Here is a 17,616-nt window from a genome sequence, read left to right on the forward strand (position 1 = left end):
ACAAAAAACCTGATAATGTTTTTTAGCAACATCTGTATATTTCTTACCTGTTGACTCTGTTGATTTCCACTGGCTGCTGTAGCATTTGTTTGCAGACTGAGAGCAGCTACATTGATAGAAATAAGTAACAGTAAAAATGATTTTTTTAAAGCGTGCTTATACACAGGACAAATGTGAATTCCATGATCTCAGCTTTTGGTAAAAGCTAAACATCAGCAGTTCAATAGTTTGATATATGAGTAACTTTTCTTACCGTTGCAACAATCACAAGATTTTTTAATAATGGCACAAGCAAGGACGGCTATCACAATCAGACTTATAGCCAAAGCAGCACACAACAGAAGGACCATTGCATCGTTCTCTTGTGAGTCACACGTGCTGACAACTGAAATATTAAATGAAGAAAATATTTAATTTAAGATATAGTAATAAATAATTTACAATATTTGATAATGTAATGTGAATAAAATGATAATTTCCTCATCATAAAGAAATATGTTCTGCAGTTACCTTCAATGTCCAGTTTTATTCCATTTCCAAATAATATCTCTCCACATGTGGCCACAGCACAGTAATGAGTCCCAGCATCAGAGGAGCTGACGGTCTTGGAGAAGTTGTAGACACATTTCTGTGTCGACTGAGCCTCAGGACTCTTTTCACATTGATCACCACTGTTTCCATGAGCATAGATTAAACTGGGCTGAGATTCATCTGCTCCGGCTCTGAACCAGTACACACTGTGATCTCCTGCACATGTTTTCTTCTCAGAGTCAGAGAGGACTGAACACTGCAGAGTCACTGAGTCTCCTGGATGGACTGGATCAGATGGAGGGACTTGAATGATGGCAGTGATATCAGGTTCTGGTCCTATGAAAAAGAAAAGACAAAAAAACAATTGAAATTCAGTTCAACTAGGATACATTACAGGAGGGTATATGTACTGTATATGTATTTATAGAAATAGAGAGCTATTTGTGCTGGATTTACCTTTGACTCTCAGAAATATTCCTTTCAGAAATGTCATGTCTTGTTTTTTTACTTTTATGCAGTAGTAGACTGCAGTATCGCTGACCTGTGTTTTGGAAATATGCAGAACAAATGTTCCAGGCTCTTGTTTTACTGTTATGTGATGAGTTTTCTTAACACGCTCAATATCTTGGGCTATTAATCCTTCGAAACTTTCAGGAAAAGTTCCAGAAACAAGCCTGATCCAAAATAAGTGTGTTAAAAGCCAAGTGCTATTGCGGATACATGTTAGAGTCACATCTTCTCCAACATCAACAGTCTTTGTCTCAAAGATGTTATCATCTGCACATCCTGAAAATAAAATCAAAACAGAGCAATGGCCATCAACACAGACACAGTCATAAGCCATAAGATGACATAGTATTTCAAATATATCTGAAATAAATACTTACGCCCAAGTCTGAGCACAAGTAGCATATGTAATAGGATTAGCATTCTCTGGTTTCTCCACCTGGGACATCAGTCAATTTAGAACCTGCTATAATACGATTCGCCTTAATGTAGTCATATCAAATGGGAGGGAACAATGTCAGAGCGACCTGATTGGCCTTTTGTTTTGTTGCTGTTTCACTGTACCACCACAGTGGAAATAAGTCAACCAAACTTTCCATATTGAGAACATGAAACAACACCAGAAGCATGAGCTTGTCATATCATATTTGGTTTTCATGGTGGGTTCCTAAATCTGGCACTTACAGTAAACACAGAAGGTCTTACTATAAACAACATGTCTGTTGTGTTTACGATATTTTTCCTGTGAGGAAATCAACAGCAAAGTGTTTTATAGCAGGAGGCAAAACACTAAAGCAATGATTTGATTAATTTAAAATACTAGCCGTGCATGGGAACTTCAGTATCATTAAGATAGAAGTTAACTATGATTTGAGAACTGAAGGTAACATGAATGTTTGTACCAAGTTTCTTTACAATCTATTCAACAGTGATTGAAACATTTCATTTGAAATCACATGCCGGGCCTGTTGGTGGTGCTAGTGAAAAAGTCAGGGAATCATCATCCTAATAAGGACTTCATCTTCTGGGGACTATGATTTTCTGTTGCCATGGCAACCCATCTAATAACTGGTGTGATGTTTCAGTTTGGACCAAAGAGATGGTCTGACCCACCAACACTGACATCCCTAAAGCCATGCCGCTGGCAAGGTAAAAAATCTACCCAACTATTTACAACAGAGAAAACAAAAGCAGGACAGGCCAGTTCAGGTGTCCATCATCATCAGTAATGACCTGCCCACTCTGCCTGTTAGTCCTCTGTGATAAAGCACACCAAGCCTATCCCATCATGCATTGGGTGAGAGGCAGACTTGAAGGGCAATTTGCTTCTACTACTACCGTCAGGAAAAGGTGGTGGGAGAGCGTGGGGTGGTGCATTGGTTGTTCGTCTCTGCTTAGCTATATGTAAAAGTCACACCACACCACTGTTATGCAAACAGTCTGTGATGCACGGAAACTGAAGCATTGTTGTGGTTGGGCTTTCAAGCTCAGGTATAAAGTCAAAGGGTCTTTTCTTCCTGTTGACCCTTTCTTTTAGTCCCATGAATCCAGGCTTGAACACAACTTAGCTAAGATAAATGAAGACTTTGTTTTAGCATTCATTATGAGAATACTAGACCATATGCACTGTAAACATGATTTATTTTCTTTAAACATAGTGTGACTTTCAGTTTTTATGAGGATACTGCAGCTTCTTCTTCCTGCTTAACAGTTATATAATAAGAGTTATATGAGAAAATTGATATCAATTTCATTTCTCTTCATTCAGTAGAGATTCAGTATGTGTTTAAAAGAGGCCTAAAGAATCAACTGAACTCTGAATTGTCTTGGTTACATGGTCTCATTAGCTAGCCACAGACATACAATATTCAAAATTCAATTTTTTTTTAGCCTGACCCTTTTTTTCTTAATTTTATTTAAATAAAACTGAATATGCAGGTTCACAGATGTTAGGAGGCTTCCAGTGTTCAGGCACTAAACAAAGCTAGCACAAAAACTGCAACATACATTCAACAGAAAAAAAACAAAAAACATTTTGGTTGAATTGAAAAGTGTGTTTGCTAAGTTTGGGGGGGGTGTACACTTTCTATGTTTCAGCCAATCAGTATGTCTTCTTCTCTGTAGACTGTGACTAAACCTTCCATTCAGGTAGGAAGACATCAGCAGTGCAAGAGAAGGGTGTTGTACCACAATGATCGGAAAACTGGCTGCTTTGATTCTTATTAGCACAGTGTGTAAGTACACGACTTAGCTAGTGTAACAAAAATACTACTTGTATGTTGTTTACTGTGTGAAAATATAGCAATATATTTTAGACGAGGCCCTGTAACAATCTTTTTATGTCAGATATTTTACATTTTTCATGTTTTAAGTTTGTTCTTGTTTGTCTCTTTTCTTCAGCTCTGACTCAAACTGCAGAGGTTCCTCACCTGATCTCTTTGACTGTGGTTGAAGTTGGTGAAAATTTTACTTTGATATGTCCAGTCTCTGACACGGAGGGGAAATTCTTTCATTGGTATAAGGAGCCTCTTGGACATATGGTGGAAAAAGTTGCTGCAGGAATACTTGGTACAGTAACATTCACTGAACCATTTAAAGACACACGTTTCACAGTAACAAAAGGGAAGGATCAGTCTGTTCTTACCATCAGAAATGTCAGCAAAGAGGACGAAGCAACTTACTTCTGTCAAAATGGAACAGCGTATGAACAGACTTTCGTCAAAGGCATATTCTTGGCTGTGAATGGTAAAATATCTACCTTTCAAGGTTTGTGTTGATGTGAATGAAACAGTTTAAATTGTGAAATATTTTTGACGCCTTTTTATTGAATCACACAGATCATAATCAGCAGAAAGATATTTATGTGAAACAAAGTCCGGAGACAGCATCAGTCCAGCTGGGAGCCTCAATGACTCTCCAGTGTTCACTTCTCTCCACGAACAAAGGAAACAGAGTCCAGTGTCCAGGTGAACACAGTGTGCACTGGTTCAGAGCTGGATCAGGAGGATTTCATCCAGGCATTATTTACACTCACAGCAGCAGGAGAGATGAACAAGAGGAAAGAAGCTGTGTCTACAGCTTGTCCAAAACTATACACAACTCCTCTGATGCTGGGACTTACTACTGTGCTGTGGTCACATGTGGACAGATCCTGTTTGGTGAAGGAACTAAAGTGGAGACAAGTAGGTGTTTATAGTTGTATTTGAATCATAAATGAGTCTTGAATAATTTTGATGGGTTGAAATAGAATACATTTAGGTTGACGGTTTTCATTGATAAAAACTTGGAGCTATTTTGCTATGAGCTAAATTTAATAATTCAGTTGTGTAACAGTTGAAAAAACATTAATTTTCAAAAGGCCACTGTTGCCAATAACAAATTATTACTCCTCAGAGAGCACAGCCAAATAATGTTTAATGTGACTATAGATCTTTTTATGATTCAGGATCAGGACTGGATCCAGTTGTACTTGTGCTTGGAGGACTGTTGGCCTGCTGTGTGATTGTGATTCTCCTCCTTATTTTCTGTGTAAATCAAAGAGTTTGCAGACATTGCAAAGGTAGGCTGGTCATAGATTCTTTCCCTCCAGTGATTAGCTTTGTTTTTATTTTTCAATTCAATCAACCTGTGTGTCGCTTTTGGAACAACATGCATTTGTGTTAATTGTTTACATCTATCAAAAAGTACTCAAATACTTTACCCAAGCAAATGTACCACTGCCACAGACTAAAGTAAAAGTAAATGCTCTGTAGTCAAACATGACCATGTTACAACTGAGTCACCAGAAAAAGGATCACACTTTTCTATCTTGACTGGTTTGATGTTGGGAGTGTGTTGCAGCAAAATGTGACTTTGCAGGAACAATGTATAGTTACTACAGACAACCAGGTGCTCAAGTGACAAAAAAGCTTTTTTGTTTTTCTTAACAGGAGCAACAAGAGCTTCCCATCTCGGTGGACATGAAGGGTCAACTGTGGATCGATCAGATAATGTAGTAAGTGTGCTTTAAAGCTGCTATAATCAATATATCAACAACGGATCATGTCACTTGTATTGACAGATAATTATCACCTGAGAGTGCAGTTCTGCTTTATATTGCTTGTTCACTCATTCTTTTGGTTTGGAGGACCACAAGTAGACTGCTCTCATTACGCCTCTTGCAGCAGGTTGTCATGTTCAGTGACAAAGCTATGACACACCCACTGTACACAGCTTGCGCAGCAGGAAACGGCAAGTTCACAACATGCTAAAGAGTAAATAGAGATACAGATGTTTCCCTCAAGAGTTGACGAAAGCCAAAAGAGAGCTCAAAGGAGTGAATATTGATCTTAACTTCACCAATGGACAGAAAAAAAAGAATGATTCATTGCTTCTGGTATGTTCAGTATGTAACTAAGAGGTCTTTGAGGGAGTTCTCACAGAATTCAAGCAGCGATGAGGATTCTGCTGAGAGACCCAACCCCTCCCACCCCCACACCCCTTAAAAAAAACATACATGAACATAGATCGTAGCTAAATCAGAAACTCGAAATACCACATAAGGAGAAGGTTGGGGGAGGTTCGTTTTGTATGTAAGCTATATATTCAAAGTTATACAGACCATTATTAAATCCAGGGTTTGATTATTTTGAGGCTGTGGATTTTATTGAATTTTGGCCATGTATAGCATTTATTAAGTTTATTTCATGTTAAAAGCTCAAATACATGACTTACAAGAGTCTATCCATACTTTCTTCATCATGTGTTTTACCCAAAGAAAACTGCACAGCATAACATAATCATATTATATTTTGTATATGTAAGTTGTAAGGTAACAGTGGGTCCAGTTTATGTGCAATGGAGGATAAAAAGTGTCATAATATGCATTCAGTACACCAGCTTTCCACTGAAAGTATATATACAGTGCTTGTTGAGACTCAACTGCACCTGATGAGACCACATTATTTATCTTGTTTTTAACTCATCTTGACATTACAGCCCTAATCTAAAAAAAATTAGTCATTAACAGAGTCAGTATGTTTTTATTTGCAGGACGGTGAAGCAGTGAACTATGCAGCACTGAATTTCTCTGCAAGGAAATCAAAAAGACTGAAGATGAGAGAGTCGCCACAGGAGTGTACGTACGCTGCTGTAGAGCACAGTTGAGCAGGTTACCACATACATGTTAAGTCAGGTAAAATAAAATGACTGTAATGGTTACATAGGTAGATACACATTTAAAGATACACTTTAAAATTGAAAATAAGGCAGATTATGGCTTTTATGGCAATAAAAAAAAAAATAAAATAAACAACAGAATGGCTAATCCAAACCAAAAGCCTTGACAGCATCATAGATCCTCTCTCTCTCTGCCGCATCCCCAATTCCTTCTCTGCCACCTTCCATCATGGTAAAGACGGCAGCTGAATAAACCCAGGTGTCCTCTTCTCTCTGACAAAATACATGGGAAGTTTTGTGAGATGACGATCATGTTAAATGTATTTAAAATGACTCGTTAGACTCTTACCCTTAAATTCCATAAATGCTGATTTTGCTGTTCATCAGTGTTTGCAGTGCCTGTTAAACAAACAATGAGAACGTATTATGAAATGTATTGTAAAAAGAGAGAATAACAGTAAATAAAGATTAGCATAAAGGATTAACTGAATTTCACTAAGTTAAAGAGGAACGGTTCTGAAGGTTAACGTGTAATCAGCATTAATGAAGTTCACTTCGGCATAAGAAATGTTGACTTACCACTGCACCAATCACAGGCCTTCATGGAACAGATGAGGAAAGCTACAACAATCAGACTTATGGCCAAAGCAACACACAAGAGAAACAAAATTGTGTTGACCCTCTGAGAATCCCACATATTCACTGTTGAAAAAAAATGGAGAAAGAGCAAATAATGCAAATTAATTATTAGTTAAAGTGTATTAATCATTTTATTACTATTTGAAAGAAATTATAGATCATAGACAATAAACACACAAATTAATTAAATTAATGCTAATTTAACCACCATGTAGAAATGTTCTGCAGATACCTTCAGCGTCCAGTTTTGTTCCATTTCCAAATAATATCTCTCCACACGTGGCCACAGCACAGTAATGAGTCCCAGCATCAGAGAAGCTGACATTTTTAGAGAAGTTATAGACACATTTCTGTGCCGAATGAACTTCGGGACTCTTCTCGCATATATCTTCATTTTCTCCATGAGTATAAATTAAACGGGGATGAGATTCATCTGCTCCGACTCTGAACCAGTACACAGTGGGATCTCCTGGACACGTTTTCTTCTCAGAGTCAGAGACGACTGAGCATGGAAGAGTCACTGAGATTTCTGGACGGACTGGATCAGATGTAGGGGCTGCAGTGATATCAGGTTCTGTTCCTGTAAATTTAAAAAAGCAAAAGTCCAAAAGTTGAAACATTAAATTTTATACAAGAAAAATCTTTATGTTACATATAAAAGAAAGCTGATATGTTTACTTTGATATAAATGATGTAAACATGTGTCAACTTACAGTAATACGTACCAGTAAAGAAATGAAGGTCAATGGCAGTAGAAATTACAATGAACATTTTTAAGGGATGTGAAAAATCTATGTTGTATTTACCTTTAACTCTCAGGTCTGTTCCATTTAAAAATGTAACGCTTTGTTGATACGTTTTCATACAGTAGTAAAGTGCTGCATCACTTAGCTCTGCTTTTGCAATACGCAGAACAAATGTTTCAGGCTCCTCAGTGGTTGTAATGTGACGATGAACAGTCTTTAAGCTATATGTTTTTCCTAAGACTTCAGGAAAGTTTCCAGAAACGAGCCTGATCCAAAACAAGCTTCCTGAAGCTTTGCGGGTACATGTGAGTGTCACATTATCTCCAACACGAACACTCTTTGTCTCAAAGATCCACTTATCTGCACTTCCTGCAAAGACATTAAACACAGCAGTGATTAACAACAGACACAGAGTTAATGTACTATACTCTGCACTGTAAGAACATCACAATAAACTTATCACAACTGGACTAAATCCAACCCTTCTACATATATACTCACTCCCCACTCCAAGCATCAGTAGCATATAAAATATGCTCAACATTTTTTGTTATTCCACTTGAGACTGCTGTTGAATTAGATCGTACTATAAAATCACCCTCCTTAATATTTACAACAAGAGGGAGGGAACTATTTCAGAGCAATCTGATTGGCTACTCATCATGTTGGTGTTTCACTGCACTACCACAGAGGAAATAATATCAAACATCTTTCCATTCTAGACACATGAAACAACACCAACAGCAAAAAATAATAATAATTACTGATACTAAACCAACAATACCAGGATTTTCTAATAGGATATTGCAAAAGCTCAAATGACATTGAATTATCTAGTACTATACAGAGGTCTTAGGCAGGTTTAGATTCTTACCCATCATGCAGTTCCATCAGAGAGGCGCCTGATCAGAGCCGACTTCATTATGACAATGCTGATACAGAGCACCAAGGAGAACGAGGACTCCTCCATCAAGTGGTCTGGCCCCCACAGAGCACTGATCTCATCATCATGGAGTCAGTCTGGGACTACATGAGGAGACAGAAGACATGGAGACAGACTCAACCCACACAAGAGCTGTGGCAAGTTGTCCAAGATACTTGGAACAGCGTTGTGCCTTGAAGAACTGTATGAAAGGGCATCAAGAAGAATCGGTGCTGTTTTAAATGCAAAGGGTTGTCACATCACATATTGATTTTTGTTTTGTTTCCTGCACTCTGTGTGAAGTGATAAATAAAAATTATTCATGGTATTATTTTTGAAAGCATCCTTACTCTTGCCTTTACTTTATCTAAAACCTTTACCGTTATTTCTATACAATATGGTGACATTGGTTACCTAAAACACTTGGTACGGGGAAGTATTGTGGTTACGTTTTGATAAAGGCAAAATTATTTATTATTTATGTTTGGGCTGTGACTGGACACAAGTTCCCCCAATTTTTTACCATGATGCATCGACACTCAACTTCCTGCCTCGGAACTAAATGTTTGGGTTCAGTAAAAATGACGGATGTCACAGTGGTCCAATATGAACATAATCCCTATAGACTGGGGCCAGTTACTGCAGAGGTAATTCATTTCTGAAAATCTGTAAAAGATTTGGAAACACCGCTTGTAACAGTTCTGCTGTTCTACTGTTGCAACCACAACTCGGGTTTGTCAACCATCAGTCAGGAACTTCTGACAGATCTATCAGACCTGAGGTGGAGCCAGTCCAGCCCCATAGAATCACAGTTATAGTTAAAGTTAGAATTTATATTTGTATTAGTGGGTGTGGTTGCAGGTCATTGATATCCAGACTGACCACTGGGGAATGTTTAAGTAAGGCAAGTGGGCAAAATTTGAAATTATGGGATTCATATATCAAAAATGGCATCATTGCATTCTAACTAGCTCTAAAGATAAGTAGTGAAGTCTCACAGTGATCACGTAACTCTGAGGGTTAAGCACAGCTGGATGGATTTGATTTCCAGGGGGTAATGCATGCAAAAGATCTGAAGTGAAAATAACTGTAAAGTCAACCATAACAATGCAAAAGTTCAGTAGTTGCATTATTTATGGCTTTCCACATTTAGTGTGTGTGTATTGAGATTTTACAGTGTTGGCCTGAGCAACAGCTTCTCTGCTCTCTTTTCACTTCGCTGCCATCTTTTGGTGGGAACCAGATGACTCAACAAACAGCAGATAAAACCTGTAACTGCTCTTTTTTTGTTCACTAGCTAATGATCTGATTCATTTCATTCATTGTAAGAATAAAAAAAAGAACAGATTGTCACACTGACTTAAAGAGAGAGCCAGAGGAGCCATCTTAAATAACCCAGGACATAGGACAGGAACTCCCCATCGTCAGTGGTGACCCTGCCCACCCAGTCTGTCAGTCATCTGTAGCCAAAAAGCAGCAGGAGGAGTGAATCAGACAGTGAGGGCGGGCTGTCACACCATCCACTTTGATGACATTGTGCAGTTTAGAGTTTCAGAGTCACTTAACATGACAGTCTTTTGGACGGAGGATGATGTCCTGTGAAGTTTTTTTGTTTGCAGTAGCTCAAAGAACCAAAGTGATTGACATGGTGCAATGTCATGTTTGTCACTTATGTGTTCCTGCTGTGAATGAAGTAAACCTCCTACAACTGAATGTAATCCAGTACAATAACACCCTGCAGAATGTGGACACTATCTTGTGTTCATCTCTAAATGCAAAATACTGTGCAGTTGAATATACAGGGAGTGAACACAGGGATAGAAACTGCTGCAAAACCACAAAAAAACAAACCCTGTGATAAATACATTTGTATACTTACCTATATTTTCTTGTCTTTGTGTGCACACAAACACATTTACAGTCACCTCTGACAAACAAGTGACGCATGGAAAGTTGAGCATTGCTGTGGTTGGACCGCCAAAATATGGTGTGATTTCAAAGCCGCATTTGCTTCCTGTCTTTCTCAGCATTTTAATCTTCTCACAATTTTAATCTAATTACTATTCAACAAAGTATAAGAAGACAAACATCACACTCCTCCACAAAGTGGAACAATGATTACTATAATATGTTATACGTCAATACTGTTCAACTCGTGGATTAGTACTGCTTTCATATTATGGTGCAGGACAGTTACACAAAGTCACTCCTATTCAGTGACATAGTACTTTTTGCACACATTGTCAGTCAGTGTTTTCAGTGCACTCCTCTGGGTTTTTCTTTCTTTGGTTGTTGTTGTTGAGAGATAGAGGCGTGCTACACACCCACTGGTCCAGATCTTTGTGTCAAAAGCAGGGCTTTGATCCTCCCACACCCTCACTGACCTTCTTATGTTATCTGACAACTCTAAAGGAAACTTTGAAAGCTGAATGTGTCAAACAATAAAAAATGTAAATGTAATGTAAAATTAATGTAAAATAAAAAAATAAAAAACACGTTTAAATGCATATTACTACAAAATCTTTTACTCCCCATGATTTATCCATGCTAGTCAGACACTCAAATATATAAAATGACTTTTTAGAATTACCTCTGTGATCTTCTTGGGCTTCAGTGAAACATGCAGTTCAAAGAACATGTGAAGACATGATATGACTTTGTTCTTAGGGGCACATGATGTTGCCTGCAGGGCAGATGGAAACACTAGACCACATTATCACAGTGTGTTGTGGACATGGTTGACTCAGAAGTCACTCCTTTTCTTTTCCTTTGCAGTGTCATGTACGGTGCATGCATCAAACCTATACACTGTTAGAATAATGAATAAAAAAGTTTGGTTTTGTGTTAAAATCCATTTGAAAGTCTGCACTTGTGTGTATCAGTAAGATTTTAGAACATTATACTCAGACATTTTGTGCAGTTAGTTTTGTCCAATACAGGCCTACTGTCTGTTGAGTATGTATAAATTGTAAATTGTGTTGCTGCTAATTTGATTATCTATGTTTTCATACTTGTACACGTTAATTAGGCTGTTTAAATAAAGGATCAGCTAACAGCACTTGATAAAGCCATGTAAAAACAAGTTGTTTGCCCCTCCCCTCTGACACAACCCCTAAGGGCATTGCCTGAAGTAGCGGCCAAATAAACACTCGGGCTGTAGCGGCGTCAGTGTATTGGAACCTCATCGTTATGGTTACAATAATAACATGTGGTTATATATTGGTCACTGTTTGGTTAGGTTTAGGGAAAGATTATGATTTGGGTTAAAATAAGTACTATAGTAAGGTTAAGGACCTTCGTTGTCATGGTTACAATTCTAAACACGCAGTTAAGGTTATGGAACAGTCGTGGTTTAAAGAAACAATGAGTATTTTCATCACCTGACTGTCTCCTTTGCTCCTGTGATAATTACAAATACGACTGCTCATCTGCTTGCACAGATGACCTGTAGGGTCATTTTTTTTAGGACAGGAGAGTCTCCCAAATTAATACGAACCACAGCTGAAAATCAGACAGGGTAAACAGACTAAGTACCAGTACTCCTGCTTTTGCACCTCTCCTTTACTTGCTATAAAGTCAGTTAAGTTCACAGAGGGTTCCTGTGCAAGTACTCTGCAATACTCCTGCACTACAAATGGACAGCAACTGGTTAAAAGTAAAATTAGCTTTCTGCTGCTTCTTGTAGCGCTTCCCTTCTTGTAGCTCTAACCTCGCTACATATCCTGTTGAAGCCTCTGCTCAGGTCTCTTCTGAGTAAAAAGCCTCAGTGGTTGGTCAAAGCTAGAGAAATGGCCCACCGCAGCCTACGTCTGTGAGGGTGGCTGCTGCATGTGGCTTTGCTCGTTGTTTTCAGTGCAGCTTGACTTCACAAAGTGTTGTGAGACTAGAGAGACAAAGCCATTGTTCTCCTTTTTTTTCATGTACAGTATTATAACCATACCCCAAAACATCAAATGTACTAGATAAAAATGAAAAGCTCCCTGTTTCTGTTTATCGTGTCTACAACTGTTGTACACTGTGCAGGATAATTACTCAAAACCACTGTTGGTGTATGTCTGCTATCTTCCTCTCTCTCTCTCTATCTCTCCATCTCTCTATGATGACAACTATTCATTCTTTACACTCCTTTTTCTTCCTGAAATGATATTAGTGGGTAGGTGTAGGTCCTATTGCAGGTCATGCAGTTTCTTCCAGGGACGTTTTACAAACAAGTTGTGTGATTTTAAACTAGTATGAATCTACCATCTCTAACACTTTTGCAGGTTGGAAATGTAAAAAAATTCTGAAGTGACTCAGTAACACCAATCCACCACAGACTACAGTAATACTCTGTTTTGTTTAAGAGCACTGTGTTCTGTGTTGAGGTACAGTCAAAACCACAATCAGCAGAACATAGCAGACATGCATTTGGGCAAATAGGCTTTTTTTTCTTAAATTCTTTTTGTTTGCTTTTTGTAGTAGAATAGTTGATAGTTGAGACACAGGAAATGAGAGGTGAGAGAAGGGGTAGGCCATGCAGCATCAGTGGCGGGAAAAAGGGACATTGTGGTTCTACACTTTGAAGTGTCTCTAAGCTCTATCAACAAATGAATTGTGAGTTACACACTGGGACATACTGTTCACAGGAAGAGGGGCCTGCTGTCGTAAACAGAAGATGAAATACAAGTAGCAGAAGAGTCTTTTTGATTTTGGTGGAATTACAGTATTAGTTAGTCCATTTGTCAATCACTTAGTTTTTCTTGGTGTGTCTGGTAGCTGTGAATTAGCCAGGTAAGGCAGCTCTGCAAATAGTCTCTTTCAGAAAAAGTCATAATTGCTGAGGGTTATAAGAAGCATGTGAAGAAGTTGAGACATTTTAGAATTCACATATTGCAGCGTCATTTATCGAGGACAAATCTGTGGTGGCTACACCTATAATCCATGTGCCCTTTGCTCCCTAAAGCTCCATTTAGTAGACCTTGAACACAGTGTAAAAGTGTAATTCATTCATGTATGATCATGGGTTTGGTAAATCGAGAGCTATGTGCACTATCTGTGTTTCAGCCAGCGACCTTAACTTCTGCTTTGCAAACCGTGATCACCTGAGCTGGGAGAGAAGACATCAGTAGTGCAAAAGAAAGACGGTATACCACAATGAACGGACCGGCAGCTTTGATTCTTCTTGGTACAGCGTGTGAGTGCAATCTTTACCTAGTGTGAGAAAATGTATTAGTGCAAACAGTAAAATATATTTGTTATTCTTCTCCTGTTGTTTATTGGTGTCTGCTAACTCTGATGCTGTTTCTTTGTCTTCTTCAGCTCTGATTCAAACTACAGAAGCTCATCTTCAGATCTCTTTGACTGTGGCTGAACCTGGTGGTGATTTGACTCTGACATGTCCAGTTGCTGGGAATGACATTGGGTTGTTTTACTGGTATAAGCTGAATTTTGGATATATGCTACAAACAGTTGCTTCAGGAACTTCTCAAAAAGTAAAAATTGAAGGACAATTTGACAGCCCAAGATTCAGTGTCACAAAAGTGGGTGATCTTCAGTCTCTGATCGTAAGAAATGTAAGCAAAGAAGATGAAGCAACATACTTATGTCAAGCAGGAACAGCATATAGAATGGAATTCATCAATGGCACAATTTTGGCTGTGAATGGTAAAGTATGCTCATTTCAGCATAACAGTGTTTGTGTCTGTGTGAATAACCACTCTAATTCTCAAACAAGAATTTCACACTCTAAAATCATTACATTCATACTTAAATGATAAATGTAGAACATAATTCATTTTTTGTGAATCACACAGATCATAAAAATCAGCAGAAACATGTCTATGTCCAACAAAGTCTGGAGACAGCATCAGTCCAGCTGGGAGCCTCGATGACTCTCCAGTGTTCACTTCTCTCCACGAACAAAGGAAACAGAGTCCAGTGTCCAGGTGAACACAGTGTGCACTGGTTCAGAGCTGGATCAGGAGGATTTCATCCAGGCATCATTTACACAAACAGCAGCAGGAGAGATGAACAAGAGGAAAGAAGCTGTGTCTACAGTTTGTCCAAAACTATACACAACTCCTCTGATGCTGGGACTTACTACTGTGCTGTGGTCACATGTGGACAGATCCTGTTTGGTGAAGGAACTAAAGTGGAGACAAGTAGGTGTTTACAGTCTTATTTAAATCATAAATGAGTCTTGATTAATTTTGATGGGTTGAAATAGAATACATTTAGGTTGACAGTTTTCATTGATAAAAACTTGAAGCTATTTTGCTATGAGCTAAATTAAATAATTCAGTTGCTGTGGTCACATGTGGACAGATCCTAATATGGATACTATTCTAATAAAATAACATTTTATTTGTTGTAAATAATAATTAATTATATTTAAATCATTGATGAAAAACATACTTTAATCATTTAAACGTCTCATTATACTGTTTATTTAATTGCAGTTCTGTCAATAAGGACAGCATGGTACTTAGCAGAGTAACCGCTGAGATATCGCGATGTAACAACATCTATAAAAGTGGTCAGACAAGGCAAGAGATATGAATAGTCAGACAGTCAGGCAGGTTGTAAACAATACCCCAGACTGGTCAGACTTACCAGGAAGAGAAAAAAAGAAGGATAACAATCAATATATTACTCAAACTGTCCGTTGTAAACATTATTTCTTTCATCACAGTACATAAAGCTAAACTTGACTCATCTGCTAAATGTTGCCTCTAATTAAATATTGTGGAAGGATAATGAAGCAGAAGTTGTTTTGAGTCCACTGAACACCAACATGTACCATTATTGTTTCCACCACATGCTGTGCATGAAGATAAAAGCTGAAAACCTGAAACAATCAAAAGTTTGTTACATTTTGAGGTTTTGATTTATGACCAAAAAAAAAAAAAAACCCACAAGGGCTTTTTTTATCTCCACTATTTAATTTCTCTCTGACACTGACCCTTTGAAATTCCATAAACTGAAATGCCACACTTAAACTACTATTTTTAATATCATTCAAAATCATTATTGTTATTGTTTTAAATTGCATAGATTGTTATTGATTATATGATATTTTCTGCAGCTGGTTTCTACTTGGACTTTTCTTCATGGAGCCCAGCTGTCACTGTGCTCAGCGTTCTGTTGGCTCTCTGTGTGATTGTGATTGCCATCCTCATTTTCTCAAGAGACTGAAGGTAAGTTTGGTGCGACAGCAAAAATACAGTATAACCAATATGATTATAGATTTTCTGGATCCAGGACGTCAGAAAAAACCTTGTTGAAACCAAATTTCAGTCCAGGGACCTGTGTCACATTTAGTAAAATGTCTCAATTTCCCATTCATGCAACCCATGCATGAGCAAACATGAGCCCTGGTGGACTGTCACATTTATCTGCACTTTGGGATAATAATTTGTGTATGATTATTATTGATGTAATGCAGCCACCATTTGTGTATAAGCAGTGCTTGCAAACTGCTTTTGGGAAACTGGCCCCCAGTCTGGTTACAGTTCAGAAAATAACGTCTAAACAAAGTTGATGTGGTCACACACCTTGTACATCTCAGACCTTTTGAGTGTGTCGTCAGTGCAGGGAATTGGCAGTATTAATTTCAAGGCTTGAATCAAAAGCCATTGTTTCATGATGTGACTTTTCAGGCCCATTTCTTGGTTCAGTCCTCAAATCTGGTCGTGATCCCAGGACCCTCAGTGTGGCAATTTAGAGGATTTAGTTACACAAAGAAAGCTCTGCATCAGGTGTATTAGTTTGTCATCTATCTGCATGAGAAGAATGTCACCAAGTGGGATTTAGCATTTTGAGGAAATTATACCATTATCTTTAAAAACTTACGGACATAAACATCAAGCTAACTACTCGATGAATGGCCACTCTGACCATGATTACACTAGTTACTGTAAAAGAGACTCGTCTGCACTGCCACAGTTGATCCTTAATTACACATGATTAAAAAAAGCCTTATTATCTGAATCTACACTGTATCTTGAAGTCCCTTCTGTCATCTTTAATACCTTTGTTAAAAGACAAACAATCATTATTTTTAGGGTGGTAACACAGAGGCACTGAACTATTCTATCCCTGGATTTCTCCACAAAAGAGAGAAAGAAAAGGAAAGAAGAAAGAAGAGTAGCAACGATTCCCGTTTGATGAAATCCACTGAATATCAAGAAGTCCAGTTCTTTGTTATATGTAAGAAATCCATCTCATTGTAATGCACGGACAAAGTGTGTGGAAATGCTGTTAACTTTGCAAGAGATTGTACTTTGTTTATGCTTTGTCTATCGACACTTAAGGCTGGAATTACGTTTCTTTGAAGAGGCACAAAAGTATTTCTGCAGGCCAGTGCAGAGTCGGGTGTTATAACCACACCTTGCAGAGACTTGCGCACAGGTCTCAGATCTCAACAATACTTTGTGTTGGACCTGAGTGCAAAGAAAGCTGATCAGGTGATCTAATGCATGTAGGGTGATGGGTTTGTAACAGAAAGGAAAACACACAAAACATAATACTCAGAGAAAAGCATGTTTAAGCCTTAACTTGTGTTTGCTAATGTTGCTTTGTTGAGGGAATAAGAATGGATATTTGTGTTGATTTTAATGTTGCAATAAATCTGTGTTTGATATCATTAATGTGCCACTGCACTGACTTCTGTCTTCATTATTATTATAAATATCTGCATTCTGATTTGACCAAACAAGCCCATGAAAAAAAACACAAAAAAAAACGATGCCAAGCTAGGTGCGTAATCACTTTTGGCAAGAGATCAAATAACCAATATGTTCCTTTCAGACCTGTTCTAGTGTACATCACATAGGAAAGCAGCATAAATAGAAGTGAACGCAGATGAAGCTTGCACCTTGTGCTGTTGACTGCTCAACTTCCTTTCTTAGATGGGAAAGAGAGATGGGCAGTGAATCAATACATGCATTCGGTGTTAAAGCAAAAAACACAAATCCCCATAAATAGAGATTGAAGACAAAGATTTACACCATAAATGAGCACATATACAGACAAGTTCAGCTCAAACTGTCCGGTCTAAAAGTAGTGTCTTATAGCTCTTTCTTCCTGCACCTCTAACCTCACTATATATCCTGTTGAAGCACATAATCAGGTCTG

The 17,616-nt window shown here is 38.1% G+C and overlaps 3 protein-coding genes across 7 annotated transcripts in view; 2 read left to right on the top strand and 1 right to left on the bottom strand.

Moving 5' to 3' along the window:
- LOC139606246 (uncharacterized) overlaps positions 1 to 13,792 on the bottom strand; it is a 28,439-nt gene extending 14,647 nt beyond the window's left edge. Inside the window, exons 1-7 of one of the 4 annotated variants that reach the window (XM_071458308.1) lie at positions 11,093 to 13,792; positions 8,455 to 8,606; positions 7,641 to 7,949; positions 7,067 to 7,414; positions 6,775 to 6,897; positions 6,545 to 6,594; positions 6,330 to 6,468 (exon numbers count right to left, since the gene is read on the bottom strand). In XM_071458308.1, the coding sequence (XP_071314409.1) occupies positions 6,340 to 6,468; positions 6,545 to 6,594; positions 6,775 to 6,897; positions 7,067 to 7,414; positions 7,641 to 7,949; positions 8,455 to 8,461 (966 nt within the window). In that variant the 5' untranslated portion in view covers positions 8,462 to 8,606; positions 11,093 to 13,792 and the 3' untranslated portion in view covers positions 6,330 to 6,339. Of the gene's footprint in view, positions 1 to 47; positions 107 to 253; positions 386 to 6,329; positions 6,469 to 6,544; positions 6,595 to 6,774; positions 6,898 to 7,066; positions 7,415 to 7,640; positions 7,950 to 8,454; positions 8,607 to 11,092 lie in introns of those variants that run through there. The other 3 variants (XM_071458306.1, XM_071458307.1, XM_071458309.1) reach the window with 3 other exon arrangements.
- LOC139606243 (uncharacterized) lies at positions 3,165 to 6,204 on the top strand. Of its 2 annotated transcripts, XM_071458298.1 has the most exons (6): positions 3,165 to 3,272; positions 3,439 to 3,783; positions 3,876 to 4,220; positions 4,484 to 4,597; positions 4,968 to 5,032; positions 6,070 to 6,204. In XM_071458298.1, exons 1-6 carry the CDS (start codon positions 3,230 to 3,232, stop codon positions 6,181 to 6,183), a joined length of 1,026 nt encoding a protein of 341 aa, XP_071314399.1. In that variant the 5' UTR covers positions 3,165 to 3,229; the 3' UTR covers positions 6,184 to 6,204. The 2 variants fall into 2 exon arrangements, with proteins under 2 accessions (XP_071314399.1, XP_071314397.1); XM_071458296.1 differs by lacking the exon at positions 3,165 to 3,272 and having other exon boundaries at positions 3,371 to 3,783.
- On the top strand, positions 8,510 to 17,072 carry LOC139606128 (uncharacterized). Its single transcript, XM_071458150.1, has 5 exons — positions 8,510 to 8,594; positions 13,681 to 14,145; positions 14,295 to 14,642; positions 15,566 to 15,677; positions 16,545 to 17,072. Exons 1-4 carry the CDS (start codon positions 8,510 to 8,512, stop codon positions 15,673 to 15,675), a joined length of 1,008 nt encoding a protein of 335 aa, XP_071314251.1. The 3' UTR covers positions 15,676 to 15,677; positions 16,545 to 17,072.
- The last annotated feature ends 544 nt before the right edge of the window (positions 17,073 to 17,616 follow it).

The sequence above is a fragment of the Trachinotus anak genome, unplaced genomic scaffold (genome assembly GCF_046630095.1).
Source record: "Trachinotus anak isolate AG129_WGS33_773 ecotype Australia unplaced genomic scaffold, CSIRO_AGI_Tana_v1 ptg000021l, whole genome shotgun sequence".
Classification (NCBI taxonomy): domain Eukaryota; kingdom Metazoa; phylum Chordata; class Actinopteri; order Carangiformes; family Carangidae; genus Trachinotus; species Trachinotus anak.

Excerpts from the sequence above, each read along its gene's own strand:
- LOC139606243 (XM_071458296.1), top strand. The coding sequence starts at position 3,378 with ATGTCAGATATTTTACATTTTTCATGTTTTAAGTTTGTTCTTGTTTGT. Across the intron at positions 3,784-3,875 it reads CATATTCTTGGCTGTGAATG|ATCATAATCAGCAGAAAGAT; the intron begins GTAAAATATCTA and ends TGAATCACACAG. Across the intron at positions 4,221-4,483 it reads AGGAACTAAAGTGGAGACAA|GATCAGGACTGGATCCAGTT; the intron begins GTAGGTGTTTAT and ends TTTATGATTCAG.
- LOC139606128 (XM_071458150.1), top strand. The coding sequence starts at position 8,510 with ATGCTGATACAGAGCACCAAGGAGAACGAGGACTCCTCCATCAAGTGG. Across the intron at positions 14,146-14,294 it reads CACAATTTTGGCTGTGAATG|ATCATAAAAATCAGCAGAAA; the intron begins GTAAAGTATGCT and ends TGAATCACACAG. Across the intron at positions 14,643-15,565 it reads AGGAACTAAAGTGGAGACAA|CTGGTTTCTACTTGGACTTT; the intron begins GTAGGTGTTTAC and ends TATTTTCTGCAG.